The 17,728-nt window shown below is 41.3% G+C and overlaps 1 protein-coding gene and 1 non-coding gene across 10 annotated transcripts in view; one reads left to right on the top strand and one right to left on the bottom strand.

Annotated features, from left to right (window-relative positions):
* CSNK1G3 (casein kinase 1 gamma 3) overlaps positions 1 to 17,728 on the top strand; it is an 86,077-nt gene that overhangs the window by 30,729 nt on the left and 37,620 nt on the right. For all 9 annotated transcript variants that reach the window (XM_078386224.1, XM_020790674.3, XM_020790670.3 and 6 more), the window contains 2 exons: positions 4,142 to 4,211; positions 17,547 to 17,695. In XM_078386224.1, coding sequence (XP_078242350.1) covers positions 4,148 to 4,211; positions 17,547 to 17,695 — 213 coding nt within the window. In that variant the 5' untranslated portion in view covers positions 4,142 to 4,147. The remainder of the gene's footprint in view (positions 1 to 4,141; positions 4,212 to 17,546; positions 17,696 to 17,728) is intronic.
* LOC140705054 (U1 spliceosomal RNA) lies at positions 1,419 to 1,584 on the bottom strand. The gene has a single exon (XR_012084617.2). It is a non-coding gene; the product is annotated as a U1 spliceosomal RNA (small nuclear RNA).

The following is a 17,728-nucleotide window of genomic DNA, read 5'->3' as shown; positions in this document are numbered from 1 at the left end:
TAGCCTCCATAATTAAATTGTAAACAGCCCAGAGAGGGCTTTAAAGATGGTGTATAAGCAGCACACTTTGCTTAATTCTTTGGGCTGAACTTACCTAATCTTTCTAAAGGTGGTTTGCTTTTTGTTTGGGGACTAATCTGCATTGCTTAATATTTTCAAATTACGCATTATTGGTCAGATCACTGGTTCATTTTGGCAGTTGCCAAGAGGCTCCAGAATGTTGCCAAGAAATTTCTGGTGACCAATATTACACATTTTTGCTGTCATTTCTCTACAGGAAATGACATGTGCTACTTGGATAAAAATTATTTTAAAACTGTGTCTGTATAGAAATATTTAAATATATAGTTCTCTGTGTCTTGTTGATAATCATAGCATGCTTTTCTGGAAATTGTTTTGTCAGGGAATAATACTACCCAACTCCCATTAAGACTGTAATCTATCCTATGAATCTTTACACAGGAATGAGCCATGTTGCCCTCACTGGTGCTTACTTCTAAGACGATACTTGTAGAATTGCAATGTTTCATCACTGGCAACTAGGGTACATTTTTATATAATAGGTTTATTTTTGTGAGGACGGCCCTTACAGTAATTTTTGTCATTTTATTAATAATAGTAGTCTTAAATATATTATTCTTGTTTGTTCTAAGACTGCTTGTAAAGATTTCCAGTTTTTTTTTCTTGCTGTTTTCAGACTACATAAATAATAAAAGTTGCTTTTGGATGTCCCTTCCCACTTGATGCCATTGGAATGCCAGCCTCTGCATTTTTGTGTTGAAGACTTCTAAAGAACATTGTGTTTTTTTCATTGCTATAAATGTACAGACCCACACTAATTTCCATTAGAGAAAAACATTCTCCTGCTTCATTGTGCCAGTTAAATGGTGGTGAGATTAATATTTTTAGTTCAAGTTGTTACTCATTAAGCCCTTCTTCAGAGTTCATAGTATGGAGCAGTCCCTCCCTCCCTCCCCAAGTATTGGTATACAGTGGTGCCTCGCAAGACGATTTTAATTCGTTCCGTGGAAATCACTGTCTTGCGAAAACATCGTCTTACGAAATGCAGTTCCCCATAGGAATGCATTGAAATCTATTTAATGCGTTCCAATGGGGAAAAAAAATCACTGTCTTGCGAAAATTGTCCATAGAGAACATCATCTTGCAAAACACAGTTCCCCATACCATACTGGGGAAAAGCAATCCCCTCACCTGCACTGCCTTTGGAAATGCAATGGGTACCAGATGGCCTTCCCCCTCTTTCTCTTTCCAGCAGCAAAGAAAGGGTGAAAGGAGTCAAAGTAGCCCCCTGGCTCCTGATAATGATGACTCCTTTTGCCCTGTTCCTTTACCAGGACTTGCTGCTTTTGCAATGGGTCCTGATAACGGAAAAAGAGATGAAAAGGATTCTATAAAGACCAGGGAAATCACAAATGCAATCCCCCATTAACATAAATTATGCAGTTGAATTCCCCACATTTGGGGAAACCACAGGAATCATCAGCACACCCAAAGTGCAATGGATGAGCCTTACCCTGGGAAAACCACTTTTATGACATGGTATTTCCCCTGCAAGATATGAGTTGGAATGGCCCTTGCACCTCCTACCCCCTTCTGTCCCCTGACCCCCCCCCCAAGGCATGGTGACCCTCTGGCTGCACCTCCCACTCAGTACAAGGCTGCACAGCCCCAGTCCTGCCAGAGGCCAAGAGAGTTCCTCAGTGTTTTGGGGTGCCCTGCGGGACCCCCATCAGGGCTAGGTGTTCCTCCCACAATCCTCTAGTGCACAGGTATTAGCATATGCTAATATACCTTATGCTAATACCCCTTATGTCCCTAAATGTGGGGAACCCAACTGCATAATTTGTGTTAATGGGGGATTGCGTTTGTGATTTCCTTGGTGTTTTTACAATCTCTTTACCCTTTGGTTCCTAGCTGTTTTCACCATCCTCTACTATTTAAATTTGCAGCCATCGCCCCATTGGTGATGCTTTGCAAGATTTTTTCCCCCATTGTAACAGATTAATTACATAAGAGCTACATTTTTTATCCCAAAAAAGTGGGGGAGAAAGCGTATGCTGCTGGCTTTCTAGGAGGCAGACCCTGGAAAGCCAGCAGCATACAATTTCTCCCCCACTTTTTTGGGATAAAAAAGTAGATCTTATGTAATTAATCTGTTCCAATGGGGGAGAAAAAGTCTTGTGAAACTGTTTTTAAAAAAAAAAAAAAAATCTTGTGGGGCAAGGACCCAAACATCATCTAGCGAAAATTGCCCATAGGAACAATCGTTTTGCGAAGCGCAACATGGCTCAAAAAAGTCATTGTCTAGCGAATTCATCGTTTTGCGAGGTAATCATCTAGTGAGGCACCACTGTACTATAAGTGACTAGAGAACACTGAGAAATACTAAGTCCAAGCAAGATTTGTTTTTTGTTCACATTTGCGGTCAGGAATAGAGAAAGCTTTTAAGTCTGTGAGTTTTTAAAAGAGTGGTAAGCACCTGCCAATGTGGCCTGAGCTTCTGCCTGTTCTTTCCTAGTGAGTGTTGTGGTCCAGCTAAGATTGTTGCACTGAAGTGCTGCATGTCCTTGTCTATGTGGTTAATTTTACCATTTGAGCAGTTCTTGTCTGAATGTTGTCATATTATGAAAGGACAAACAATAATTGATTCTGAAAACTTGAGGAAATTGTTTCTTTGAATTGCTGCCTTTTCCACTTTCAGAGGGCCAAAGCACAGAGCAGAATAAATGCTGTAATGGACTACAGTATTTAGGGACATATCTTAATTTCTTATGTTGGGAGCAGTGGATCTCAATCTTGTGGGGCTTTCATTCTCTGAATCTTAAAGAGACATCTAAATCCACAAGGCCTGTGTCTTTGATACTCTGTGACAATTTTCAATCCAACTGGTTCGGATCTGTCCAGAGCTATACACTGAAAAATCAACCTTTCCCCTCAGATGCTTTTATCTTTTGGAATAGATCAGGCAAAAAATATTAGATGAATAGAGAATTCAGGATATTATGGTGATGGCGTATCTAAAAAAACTGCTGAACTGGAAAATTATTTTAACATCACTGGAAGCAAAGGGGTTTAGAAAAGCCTTCACCTTGGCAAGGTGCTTGGCACTCTCTTCTGCTGTACTTGAAGGGAAGCACAAGAATATCCCTTTCACTGAAAGGCTTTGTACTTGTCTCTTAAGACTACAGAGCACATGTTCTTTACCTGCCCACATTATGAGGTGGTACGCAAGGAGATCATCACCCCATTGATTGAAAACATTCCTGGGCATTCAGAAGAAAAACAGACTTGAACTACTTCCTGATATAGACCTCAAGATCAGTTTCCAAGTAGCCAGATTCTCTATGGACTTGGGTCTTGGAAATTCTACAGTAACTAGACATTAGATTTTAAATTGTCTTTTAATGCTAAAAGTTTTTATGATGTATTTTGAATTCTGGAAATTTGTAAAGGTTTATTTTTGCTATGTGATTGGTCTAAGGACTGTAACAATAAACTGAACTAAACTGAACTCTCAGAATCCTTAACTGTGGTCATGCTGTCTGTGGCTGCTAGAAATTTAAAACTACTAGAGGACCAAAGGGTGAGACTCAGTTATTTGGAGGGAGGCAGATAACTATAATAGCAAATGGGAGCTACTGTGCATCACTTGGTATGATTACTATTGCAGGAAATGGAAAGCTCTGTGGGTGCACCTTCCCAAGTAGTTTAGCCATTGTCCCAGTGGCTTGTGTTCTTTCAAGGTGGGGAATATTTTACTCCTGTAATCCCTCAATTATTATGTTTTCTGGGATTATCTCAATTTTTGGAATTCTTGGGTATTTTACATTTGATCTAACTCTTAGAGAAGAAGCAGTTTTGAAAAGAACAGTTCTGTATGCAATATGGAATATAGGTTAAGAAGTGAAACATTGTTATTAACAATCTCATATTGTCACAAGAACAACTTTTTGGAAAGTGGCTGAAGTAGAAAACACATAGATTGGAAAGGTTTCTTTTCATATAGTCTTAAACTAATTGTAAACACGGATATAATCACCTCACGGTTTATTACCATGCATTAGTATAAGTGTTTCATTGAGATCTTGACTTTTAAAATTCAAAATCTTGGTCTTTTTAGGAGCCAATGAAGTCAAGAGCACCACAGTTGCACTTGGAATACAGATTCTATAAGCAATTAGGATCTGGAGGTAAGTATAATTTAACAAGTTTTACTGGAATGGAAACTATTAGCAACAATAATATTATTGAGCACCTACTTAGATATGTAACAGCTGATTAATTCAAATGTTTGGTGTTTTATTAGAGATTGTTGTGTTTAGTGCATATCATTGGCTGTAACTGCTTTCAAAGACAAAGTGCCAGAATGCACATTTTACTGCAGCTATATGAAACATTTGCTGAAGACCGATTTGTCTGCTGAAGGCACTTGACAAATTATTTTTCTCCTTTTGGTGTTCAACAGCTTTGTTTATTTCATTACATTATTCAGAAGAGGAATTCTCTATGATTCTTGAGTAGAATCAGATATCGAACAATTCACTGTAGAAAATTATTAGGCAGTTGCTGTAGAAAGAAGCTGCATTGGCTGTTGGCCATGAAAAAGTGGAGTGCAGATTTATTTGTTGTACGTATACCGTATTTTTTCATGTATAAAAGGACATTTTTGCCTAAAATAATTAGAGGAAAATTGAGGGTTGTTTTATACGCAGAAATAAGGAAGGGGAAGGGATCAAAGCGCTTTGATCCCTGCTTTCCCCCTATACTTTCCTTGCAAGAAAGTGGAGGGGAAAGCAATTCCTGCTTTCCCCCTACACTTTCATTGCAAAAGCTGCTTTCTTCCTACACTTTTTGCAACAAAAGTGGAGAGGGAAAGCGATTCCTTCTTTCCCCCTACACTTTAGTTTAAAAAGCTGCTTTCCCCTTGCAGTTTCATTGCAAAAAGTGGAGGGGAAAAGCAGCTTTTTGCAAAGAAAGTGGAGGGAAAGCACTTTCCTTGCAAGAAAGTGGAGAGGGAAAGCAGGAATCAGAGCGCTTTGATCCCTGCCTTCCCCCTCCACTTTCTTGCAATGAAAGAAATTTTGGGTTAGAAAAGTGAGTGGGCATCTTATATGTGGAAAAATACGGTATACAGTCCCTGGCTAGCATTATAGCATAGTCATGGGATAAAGTGATACACAGTAACTTACAACAAATGTTGACTGCTCATCTTTGAGTATATAGTAATTTCTAACCATTTCCAATGAGACAGAAAGGCAAAAATGTTTAGTAGTAGTAGTAGTAGTAGTAGTAGTAGTAGTATTTGTGACTTATGGCAACCTTTTTCAGGGTTTTCTAGGTAGACAGTACAGTGGTGCCTCGCTTGATGAGGATAATCCACTCCAGCAAAATCGCTGTTAAGTGAAATCCTCGTCAAGTGAAATGAAAAAGCCCATTGAAATGCATTGAAAACCACTCACTGCGTTCCAGTGGGCAAAATACCTCAGCATCCAGTGAAGATCCTCCATAGGGTGGCCATTTTCTGGTGCTTGTAATGCGAGGAATCCATCCTAAGCACAGCGGGCGGCCATTTTGAAACCCAGCAGTCAGCTGTTTTCTGATAGTTGTTTAGCGAAAAATCGTTTCCCGAAGTAGGGAACCGATCATCGTGAAGCGATTTTTCCCATTTAAAACATTGTTTTGCGATCGCAAAAGCGATGACAAAAACTTCATTGTTAAGCAATTTCCTCGTCTAACAAGGTAATCGTCAAGCGGGGCACCACTGAACTCAGAAGTGGTTTCACTTCTTCCAGGGGCATCCTGGGACTATATTGCTTGACCAAGGTCACACACAGGCCAGCTCTTCTGTTTCAGCCAGTTACCTAATTCACTGAGCTATCCAGGAATGACAAATGGAAGAATTGCCTCATACCTCTGTTAGTTGGGAGCTCCTCCAAAGTTATTCACTTTGAAAATGAGTATAATGACACAAAACTTGAACCCACTGTGGTTTAGAGTGAAAGGCACTGCTTTTTCCCACATTTCTATTTAGCTGTGTTTAATAAATTCTTTTATCATTTTTTCATTCTTCACTGTTGTTAACAATAATTGTGATAAATACTAGCAGATATGTTTACAACAAAGTTTAAAAATTATGCTATAGCTAACAAATAGTATAAATAGAGAAATGTAGAGGTTGAATATAAGTTCTGCCTTTTGTTTCTGCTCATGTTGCATGTTCTTCAGAACCTAGGATGACAAGTGTATATCATTTCACTTAAAAAAGGAGTTTAGTCTGTCATATTGTGTTCCACATTGCATTAAATTATCTTTTTTTAGATGGAATATACAGTAATATTTTTCATATAAAGCCAGCATTTCATCTTGTAAATTGCATACATGGTGAACCCACCTCTTAAATCCTCTGTGGTTGCTTCTGTTAAGAGAGGTGTCTATTGTGTGAGACTCCAGTTTACCTTTTTTGTTGGGCAATTGGTAAATTGTTTGAGTTCCTACCTAAGTGAAGTTCCATAAAGGGAGCTAATTGTATTAATTATGCTACCCACTTCATTGGTCTGTGTGACTGAAGAAACTGGGTGTTCAGTCTGATAAAATTATTTTACATGCCAAAGTATAAACTATAACTAAATCAATATATTATTATGATATTAAAACACAATTCAGAGAAAACTCTTTAAAACATACTGCCTTTAAAATAGCAGGTCAGACTTCACATTGAATATATAGCAAACTCAGCGCACCCAGTCCCACACCCTGGACCATTAAGGTGCCAGCCACCAGTGGCCTGGCTGAATAGAAAGTAGAAGGATGGAAAAGAGGGACCATCCTATATCTGGCAGGTATTTCCATAGCCTGGGAGCAGTAACAGAGAAGGCCTTCTCTCATATCCAAGCAAACTTCTGAATGTTGTTGTTGTTTTGACTTATATACCACCCTGTAGTGCTAAAACAACCTTTGGGGAGCTTACAACACTTATGCAAACAACACTTTGCCCACCCTCCAGTGAAACTGGGGTGCTCGATTTACCAACCTTGGAAGCATGGAAGACTGAGTCAACTTTGAGCTGACATCCTGAATTTGTCAGGATAGAACTTAGCTTGTGAACAGAGGCTTGACTGCAGTACTGCAGTTTAACTACTGTGTCACAGGGTTTGCAGGTGTTGTGACTGAGAGAAGGCCCTCTCCTGCTTTTTTCAAAACCCAAGCAAGATTGTATATGAGAATACAATCTTTCAGGTAGCCTGGACCCAGGCCTTATAGGGCTTTATACATCACAACCAGCACATACTGATTCTGATCTTTATTGCGGTCACTGACCCACATATATATTCAGATATTATTATTGTATATAATAGTAAAACGTGAAAATACAATTTGAAATATACAGCCTATTATAATATGACTCAGTTTTATAGAGTTTCCATAGTTTCACAGGACTGTGGAGATGGTGGCCAGCACACACCATTACTAAACATCTGCATTGCTTTAATTGGTGCAAGGAGAGAACAGCGACACTTCATTGCTGCCACACAAAACTTCGCCACTGCTTTAGTTATTTCTTGTCTGAGAATAAGAGCGCAACATAAAATTCTCTGGACCTCCTTTGAAATTTTTGCAGTATGGGCTGGAGGAGATCCTTCCGAATGTCTCGATAGAAGAAGCACTAAGATGACATGATCAGCACTTTCAGTCTTTGCCTCATTCTAAAGTCACACTTCATTAGTGACTGGCAAACTCTGATATCTGCCTTCTAGTACTCTAGATGGAAGTACGTTAAATCTAGCTGACATAAGATTTCCTAAATTTGGAGATTGTTATTTTAAATAGATAACTGGGCGTTCTAAATGCACTGTTCCTAAATACACTAAGTTTGTCCAGCATTTGTTCTTGGAGCTCGACTTCCCAGATCCTCTTTTTGGTGGCTGCCTTGGCATTAATATGGCCATTGCTATTCTAACACCTGAGGAGAAGCCCTACTCAGTAATTCAGCAGATAGACTCCTCTTCCAAGTTGATTAAAAGATGTCTACTAATATAAAGGGTGCCAAACCTGTTGGAGCAAAAATAAGTTTCAACCAGTAATTAAACATGTGCGCCAAAGCATGTGCTTTGATGGAAACTAATCCTGCCTCCAATCAAAGTGTAGCCTTCAAGACACTTTGAGGCACCAGGAAGATCCCTCTCAAAAATTTGTCTGTACTATTTCCAAGCGCCCCTTCACGGATTGCTGCCTTGTTGTGGCAAAGGGGCTTGAGTAATTCACAGAAGCTATGGGCTATGCCATGCAAGGACACCGAAGACGGACAGGTCATAGTGGAGAGTTCTGATTAAATGCGATCCACCTGGAGCAGGAACTGGCAAGCCACTCCAGTATCCCTGTCAAGAAAACTCCATAGACAGAAACAAAAGTCTAAAAGATAAGACGCTGGAAGATGAGCCCCTCAGGTCCAAAGGCATCCAGCATGCTATTAAAGAAGAACAGAGGACAAGGACAAGTAGCTCCAGAGCTAATGAAGCGGATGGGCCAAAGCCGAAAGGATGCTCAGCTGCAGACGTGCCTGGAATGAAAGTCCAATGCTGCAAAGAAAAATACTGCATAGGAACCTGGAATCTATGAATCTTGGTAAGCTGGATCTGGTCAAACAGAAAATGGCAAGAATAAATATTGACATGCTGAGTATCAATGAATTAAAACGGATGGGAATGGGAGAATTCAATTCAGACTATTACCATATTTACTATTGTGGGCAAGAATCCTGTAGAAGAAATGGAGTAGACCTCATAGTCAACAAAAGAGTGGGAAAAGCTATATTGGGATACAATCTCAAAAATGATAGAATGATTTCAGTACAAATCCAAGGAAGACTTTTCAGCATCACAGTAATCCAAGTTTATGCACCAACCACTGATGCTAAAGAGGCTGAAATTAACCAATTCTGTGAAAACTTACAACAACTTCTAGAACTGACACCAAAGAAAGATGTTCTTCTCATTATAGGGGACTGGAATGCTAAAGCAGGGAGTCAAGAGATAAAAGGAACAACAGGGAAGTTTGGCCTTGGAGTTACAAATGAAGCATGGCAAAGCTAAAAGAGTTTTGTCAAGAGAACAAGCTGGTCATCACAAACACTCTTTTCCAACAACACAAGAGGCAACTCTACACATGGAAATTACCAGATGGGCAATACCGTAATCAGATTGACTATATTCTCTGCAGCCAAGGATGGAGAAGGTCTATATAGTCAGCAAAAACAAGACCTGGAGCTGATTGTGGCTCTGATCATCAGCGTCTTACAGCAAAATTCAAGCTTAAGCTGATGAAAGTAGGAAAAACCACTGGGCTAGTCAGGTCTAATCTAAACCAAATCCCTTATGAATACACAGTGGAAATGAAGAACAGATTTAAGGAACTTGATTTGATGGACAGAGTGCCTGAAGAACTATGGATGGAGGTTTGTAACTTTCTACAGGAGACAGCAACAAAAACCATCCCAAAGAAAAGGAAATGCAAGAAAGCAAAGTGGCTGTCCAACGAGGCCGTCCAAACAGCAGAGAAGAGAAGGGAAACAAAATGCTAGGGGGATAGGGAAAGTTACAGAAAATTGAATGCAGACTTCCAAAGAATAGCAAGGAGAGACAAGAGGGCCTTCCTAAATGAACAGTGCAAAGAAATAGAGGAAAATGATAGAAATGGAAAAACCAGAGATCTGTTCAAGAAATTTGGAGATATTAAAGGAACCTTTAGTGCAAAGGTGGACATGATAAAAGACAAAAATGGTAGGGACCTTGCAGAAGCAGAAGGCATCAAGAAGAGGTGGCAAGAATACACAGACGAATTACACCAGAAAGATCTGGATGTCCCGGACAACCTAGATAGTGTGGTTGCTGACCTTGAGCCAGATATCTTGGAGAGTGAAATCATGGGCTTTAGAAAGCATGGTTAACAACAAGGCCAGTGGAGGTGATGGCATTCCAGCTGAACTATTTAAAATCTTAAAATATGATGCTGTTAAGGTGCTACACTCAATATGCCAGCAAGTTTGGAAATCTCAGCAATGGCCAGAGGATTGGAAAAGATCAGTCTACATCCCAATCCCAAAAAGGGCAATGCCAAAGAATACCCCAACTACCGTACAGTTGCATTAATTTCACACGCTAGCAAGGTTATGCTCCAAATCCTCCATGGCAGGCTTCAGCAGTATGTGGACTGAGAACTCCCAGAACTACAAGCTGGATTCCGAAGGGACAGAGGAATTAGAGACCAAATTGCTAACATGCACTGGATTACAGTGGACCCTCTACTTATGAAATTAATCCGTATTGGAACAGTGGCTGCAGGTCGAAAAGTCTGTAGGTCGAGTCTCCATTGACCTACAATGCATTGAAAACCGATTAATCCGTAACCGGACGTTTTTGTTCCGTTTTTGTTCCATTTTTTTTTTTTTTTTTTTTTCTGGTCCGGAAGTCGATTCTCCGGCTGCAAGTCGAACCTAAATTTTGCAGCTAGAGAAGTTTGTAATTCGAAAAGTCTGTAAGTCGAGCCGTCTGTAAGTTGAGGGTCCACTGTATGGAGAAAACCAGAGAGCTCCAAAAAAAAAAAAATCTACTTCTGCTTCATTGACTACACAAAAGTCTTTGACTGTGTGTGTGTGTTTAGTCGTTTAGTCGTGTCCGACCCTTCGTGACCCCATGGACCAGAGCACGCCAGGCCCTCCTGTCTTCTACTGCCTCCCGGAGTTGTGTCAGGTTCATGTTGGTTGCTTCGCAGACACTGTCCAGCCATCTCATCCTCGGTCGTCCCCTTCTCCTCTTGCCATCACACCTTCCTAACATCAAGGTTTTTTCCAAGGACTCTTTTCTTCTCATGAGATGGCCAAAGTACTGGAGCCTCAGCTTCAGGATCTGTCCTTCAAGTGAGCATTCAGGGTTGATTTCCTTTAGAACTGATAGGTTTGTTCTCCTTGCAGTCCAGGGGATTCTCAAGAGCCTCCTCCAGCACCACAATTCAAAAGCATCAATTCTTCGGCGGTCTGCTTTCTTTATGGTCCAGCTCTCACTTCCATACATCACTACAGGAAAAACCATAGCTTTGACTATTCGGACTTTTGTTGGCAAGGTGATGTCTCTGCTTTTCAAGATGCTGTCAAGATTTGTCATCGCTTTCCTCCCAAGAAGAAGGCGCCTTTTAATTTCAGGGCTGCTGTCTCCATCTGCAGTGATCATGGAGCCCAGGAAGATAAAATTTGACACTGCCTCCATATCTTCCCCTTCTATTTCCCAGGAGGTGATGGGACCAGTGGCCATGATCTTAGTTTTTTTGATGTTGAGTTTCAGACCGTTTTTTGCACTCTCCTCTTTCACTCTCATTACAAGGTTCTTTAATTCCTCCTCACTTTCTGCCATCAGAGTGGTATCATCTGCATATCTGAGGTTGTTGATATTTCTTCCGGCAATCTTAATTCCGGCTTGGGTTTCTTCCAGTCCAGCCTTCCGCATGATGTATTCTGCATATAAGTTAAATAAGCTGGGGGACAATATACAGCCTTGCTGTACTCCTTTCCCAATTTTGAACCACTCAGTTGTTCCATGACCAGTTCTAACTGTTGCTTCCTGTCCCACATATAGGTTTCTCAGGAGACAGATAAAGTGGTCAGGCACTCCCATTTCTTTAAGAACTTGCCATAGTTTGCTGTGGTCCACACAGTCAAAGGCTTTCGCATAGTCAATGAAGCAGAAGTAGATATTTTTCTGGAACTCTCTGGCTTTCTCCATAATCCAGCGCATGTTAGCAATGGACCACAGCAAACTGTGGCAAGTTCTTAACGAAATGAGAGTGCCTGACCGACCACCTTATCTATCTCCTGAGAAATCTATATGTGGGACAGGAAGCAACAGTTAGAACTGGTCATGGAACAATTGATTGGTTCAAAATTGGGAAAGGAGTATGACAAGGCTGTATATTGTCTCCCTGCTTATTTAACTAATATGCAGAATACATCATGTGAAAGGCTGGACTGGAGGAATCCCAAGCCAGGAATAAGATTGCGGGAAGAAATATCAACAACCTCAAATATGCAGATGATACCACTCTGATGGCAGACAGTGAGGAGGGATTAAAGAACCTCTTAATGAAGGTGAAAGGGAAGAGCGCAAAAGATAGTCTGAAGCTCAACATAAAAACAACAACAACAAGATCATGGCCACTGGTCCCATCATCTCCTGGGAAATAGAAGTGCAAGATATGGAGGCAGTGACAGATTTTACTTTCTTGGGCTCCATGATCACTGCAGATGGTGACAGCAGCACCACAAAAGTAAAAGACTCCTGCTTCTTGGGAGGAAAGCGATGACAAACCTAGACAGTATCTTAAAAAGCAGAGACCTCACCTTGCCGACAAAGGTCCGCATAGTCAAAGCTATGGTTTTTCCAGTAGCAATGCATGGAAGTGAGAGCTGGACCATAAAGAAGGCTGACCACCGAAGAATTGATGCTTTTGAATTGTGGTGCTGGAGGAGACTCTTGAGAGTCCCCTGGACTGCAAGGAGAACAAACCTATCAATTCTTAAGGAACTCAATCCTGAGTGCTCACTGGAAGGACAGATCCTGAAGCTGAGGCTCCAATACTTTGGCCACCTCATGAGAAATCTCCCTGGATAAGACCCTGATGCTGGGAAAGTGTGAAGGCAAAAGGAGAAGAGAACAACAGAGGATGAGATGGTTGGACAGTGTCATTGAAGCGACCAACATGAATTTGACCCAACTCCGGGAGACAGTGGAAGACATTAAGGCCTGGTGTGCTCTGGTCCATGGGGTCACAAAGAGTCAGACATGACTTAATGACTAAACAAATTTCCAAGGGCTTCAAATTAGAATATTCGAACAGTTGAGTCTCATAAAGCATTTGGGCTATAATTCTAGCTTTGAAGACTTGGATCGCTGATGGTACATATTGTCCACTTTTAGTGTAAAAGAACCTCAATAGCACAGTCCTGCATTTCTGTGCATTTGATATTACATGGTTCAAATGGGAGGACCTCTGTCCTGAGAAATGAAATATCTTACCTAAATGTGTGTAACAGGATACTTGCTCTATGTTGTTCCCATTTAATGCCCATCTATGTTTATTTTGTCTTCTGCTAATAACCATAACCTTTGTCTTGTAATTAATCGAAAGTTCCTCTTTGGAGGAATATGGGGCTAGGGTTTTCAGAATTCTCCGTAGACCCACACGCAAAGTTGACATCTAGACCGTATCATCTGGGTACAGCAAAATTGAGAGGGGGCGAGTACTCAGCTTGGGGGATGAAAGTCTGCTTTCAAAAAAATTATTCACTATTTCATTAGTATAGAAATTAAACAATGCTAAGGCTAGACTACAGTCTTCCTTGACCCCATTAAATGATGGTATCACATTAGATAACAGTCCCACCTTATTACAAATAACCTTAAGACTAGTATTTTCATGCAGTCACCTCATTAGAAAAAAGGAATCTTTTGTCAATATTTGTAGCCTCTAATTTTGCCCACAATTTTTCCCTATGAATCAAATCAAATGCAGATTTGAAGTCTATAAAAGCCTTATACAGAGAGCCCCCTTTAGGAGTGGAATATTTATTCACTAGATGTTGCAAAACTAATGCCTGGTCTATAGTGGCCCTGCCTGTTCTGAATCAGGCCTGTTCCTCAGTGAGGCTATTTCCCTCAACCAGCACATATAGTTGTGCTAGATAACTGAGCTGTTATCAAAAGCGATTTGTATATTGTATTCTCGAAGTCTTTCACGGCCAGAGTTCTGACTCCTGTCCTTTGAAGATGCCAGCCACAGAGACTGGTGAAATGTTGGGAAGAAAAACCTTAAGAACATGGCCAGGTAGCCCGAAAAACCTACAACAAACATTGTAGTTGTATATTCTTTATACACCGACCAGATAGGCGGGGTATAAATTAAATAAATAATAAATAATGATAATAATAATAGGCCCTGTTTTGAACCAGTCAGATTTACTCAACAATCTACAGATTGGCATGTGTCATCTTAGTCAAGTCAGACATCTCCAAGAAGCTAGCACACTGGCTTTGACTATGTAATTCTGCTTCTGGCCATCCATTGTGCAGACTGGAGTCCATGACCACACCCAAGTGATAGATCTGAGTTTTCAAGGGGAGTGTAAGTCCATCAAGTACAGACTGAATCTGTCTTTCTTGATCTGCCTTTCCACTGCCCAGGAGTGCTTCTGTCTTGTCTGGATCAAGCTTTAATTTGTATGCCCTCATCTAGTCAGTTACTGACATCAGACTCTGGTTTATGAGCTCACCCTTCTAGGAAGGGCCAGAGCCACTATTAGACTGTGTGTCCCGCTACCATCTGAGAGAGGTGGCCCAAAAGACTTGGTCAATGATATTGAAAGCTGCTCAGAAGTGTAGCAGAATTAACATGGATGCAGTCGCCCACCCACTTCCCAGCATCAGTTGTCTGCTAAGGTGAGGAAAATAGTTTTGGTCCCATACCCAGATGTGAAGCCAGGTTGAAGTGGATCTAGATAATCATTTTCATCTAGGATTCCCTGTAGCTGGGTGGCCCTATATCATTTACAACATCTAAGCCAGAACAGAACTGAGCTGTGAAGTGCTGCGTAGATTGTCCACAGCATAGAGTGATCTGCACTCTTGTCCCAGCAAGTCCTTTCTCAAAGTCCTGGTATGGCTGTCCCTTACCATATCTTCCCCTTGCCAAATACAATTTTAGTGACCGTTCTCTGCTTTACTTCATTCCCATCTTTTTTTGTCACATCTCTCCACCAGAAGAAAGCAGCTTGTAGTAACTTGCACACACATAAATGAAACAGGCACACAAGCACCAAGTCATTCCTATTTCTTTCCTCCTTCAGATTAGGAGAGTGGCCTTTATCCTCATCTTTCACTAAGGAGGGAGCTCCTTCAGTGTCAAGCCTGCCAGTAGCAGTCCCCTCCCCTGCTGCAGGAGCTCATGTTCTATTCTTCAGCTCCAAAAGCATGATGCAAGCTAGGGATAGGAATGGACTGGCATTTGCTTATTACTTTACTTTATATACCATCCCATTAGTGCTGAAGCACTGTATTGGGTGGTTCATAAAAGATTTAAACCAAGATTCTACAAACAGTAAGCACTAAACTAATGCAAACAGCAATAATGTAAGAAACCATAAAAACCAGTGGCACCAATGAATTATCACAGAAAAGCAGAACAGGAGGCAAAACACTTAACCAGGACTACTGGCCAAAGTCTTATTTGGCTCGGTCCACCTGTGCAACAGGAATGATCTAGTTGGCAATGGCAAGTTGCAGCTGATTGAAGGCTTCCTTTTGCAATTTTAGGATACACACAGCTTTGTTGCATTGTGTGTGAGCTGAAATCACAAATGAAATCACAAAAAGGATGCCTTTAATCAGCAACAATCTGCTGCTTCATTCTTGCTGCACAGGAAGAGCTGCAGAACAGTCGTCTTGCTGGGGAAATGTTGCATCCCACAACCCAGGGACTTGGTATTACAAGGAGTTTCAGCGGCTTGCAGTTCTGAGGTTCGAAGCAGAAATAAACAGTAAGTAGTAAGCAGCCGGAACTGGGTAACAGACCTGCGTTGCAGATGTTCCTCTGTAAACTCTTGTAGGATATGATGAAATCTCATTTACTGAATTCTTTACGAATGATCTGTTTTAGAAAGTCCTTTTCTCATCCTTTACTGTAGTAAACAAACATGTAAAAAGGTGCTAAACAAACAGACTGGTGGCAGTAGGATAAGTTATGCTATTGCAGCTGCAGGAGTTTAGCCAATGTATTTCTTTGCCCAAAGAAAATTCAGAGAATTATTTAATGCACATGAAAAGACTGCATAGTTCTGTTGTGTTCACTGTTAGGACATCTAGTGTGTAGTCTCTTGGAAAAGGTTCATTCAGTTTCATGGATATATCAAACCAAAAATGTGTCTACATTTCTTTTTTCCAGGTTTTTAGAGAGTTCAGCTATTGATGACAAAGAGACATTGTCATATTACCTTCATGTAATTCTGTGATAGAGCCATGGAAGAATTTTATGTTGTAGTAAAATGTATCTGTTTTATACTGCTGTAAATAACATTCCATAAAGCTGCCAGTGAGTTAGTTTATTTTTCAGAGCAGCTAATTTAAACCAAGTAAAAGTTTTATATCTGGTATGTATAGGCAGGAGCTGTCTAGATAGCTCAGTGAATTAGGTAGAGGTTGGGAGTTAAATTCCCCACTGTGCCTCCTGTGATTAGTGCCAGTCTGTGTGGCTTTGGATAAACTGCACTTTCCCAGGGTGCACCAGAAGAAGGGGATAGTAAACTATGTCTGAGTACTGTTTACGTACTAGAAAATCCTGAAAAGGGTCAACATAAATTGGAATTGACTTGATGGAACACAATTATTTATGTATAGGCAAGTGCCTGAAGAATTTGCCATTTCTTTTATTGCAGTTTATTAGTAAATTTAGGTTGGTGTGGCTGATGAAATCCACAGTGAAGTGCAGTGGTGCCTCGTATAACGAGCACCCTGTTTAACAATGAATCCGCATAGCGAAGGGTTTTTTGCGATCACTTTTGCGATTGCATTGCGATGTTGCCTATGGGGAAAAATCACTTTGCGATTTTTTCCCCATAGGCCCCATTTTCCCCCAGCTGAGCGGCGGGAGCCTCTGAAGGACCGCTCCCGCCGCTCAGCTGGGAGAAAATGCCGGCAGTAGCCTTGGAAGGACCCTTCCGAAGGGTCCTTCCGAGGCCACTGCAGGCATTCCCCTTCGGAGGGGGCATTTTCCCCGCGCTGAGCGGGAGCCCCGCCGCTCAGCTGGGGGGAAATGCCGGCGGTAGCCTCGGGGCAGCTCTTTGGGAGGAGCCGAGCTGTGGGGGAGGAAGTCTGAAGCCGATCCAGTCTTTCCCCCCCACCATTGGGCGCAGCGCTTTGGGAGAAGCCTCCTGGTGGGGGAAAAAGACCGGATCGGCTTCTGCCTTCCTTCCCCACAGCACGGCTCCTCCCGAAAGGCTGTCCCGATGGTGCTTGCACCAGCGGAGGAGGTGCCCGGTGGGGGAGAAGGCAGGAGCCGATCTGGCATTTCTCCTCCACCGGACACCTTCTCCGCTGCTGCAAGCACCATCGGGACAGCCCTTTGGGAGAAGCCGGGTGGTGGGGGAGAAGGCAGGAGCCGATCCGGTCTTTTAGATAAGTAATGAAGACTTGCTAAGACATCATAGAAATGGAGCTTTGTGAGACTTCATTTGTACCATGTGTACATGATGAGTATTTTAAAGATGTTCCAAGCTCCCCAGAAGAACTTAGAAGTCATTCTTTAATGAAATAAATCTTTCTGAATTTTGCCATTTCCTCCAGAAGAAATTAAGTAGTATAAGTAGCTTAAATCCTATGAAATTTTTATGTGAGATAGGTTCTTAAGGTAATATCCACTTGATATATGGCTTTTTAAAGGTGTTAAACCAACCAGGAGTATCAAAATATGTGCACTTTTCATTTTTCCAGATGGAATACCTCAGGTTTACTATTTTGGCCCTTGTGGCAAGTACAATGCCATGGTGCTGGAACTACTGGGACCTAGTTTGGAAGATTTATTTGACTTGTGTGATAGGACTTTTTCTCTGAAAACTGTTCTAATGATAGCCATACAGTTGGTGAGTATAACTTCTTCCCAATCTGCTAAATTG

The sequence above is a fragment of the Pogona vitticeps genome, chromosome 2 (assembly GCF_051106095.1).
Source record: "Pogona vitticeps strain Pit_001003342236 chromosome 2, PviZW2.1, whole genome shotgun sequence".
NCBI lineage: Eukaryota > Metazoa > Chordata > Lepidosauria > Squamata > Agamidae > Pogona > Pogona vitticeps.
The sequence above is the reverse complement of the archived record's forward strand: the minus strand, read 5'-3'. Positions and strand labels throughout refer to the sequence as shown.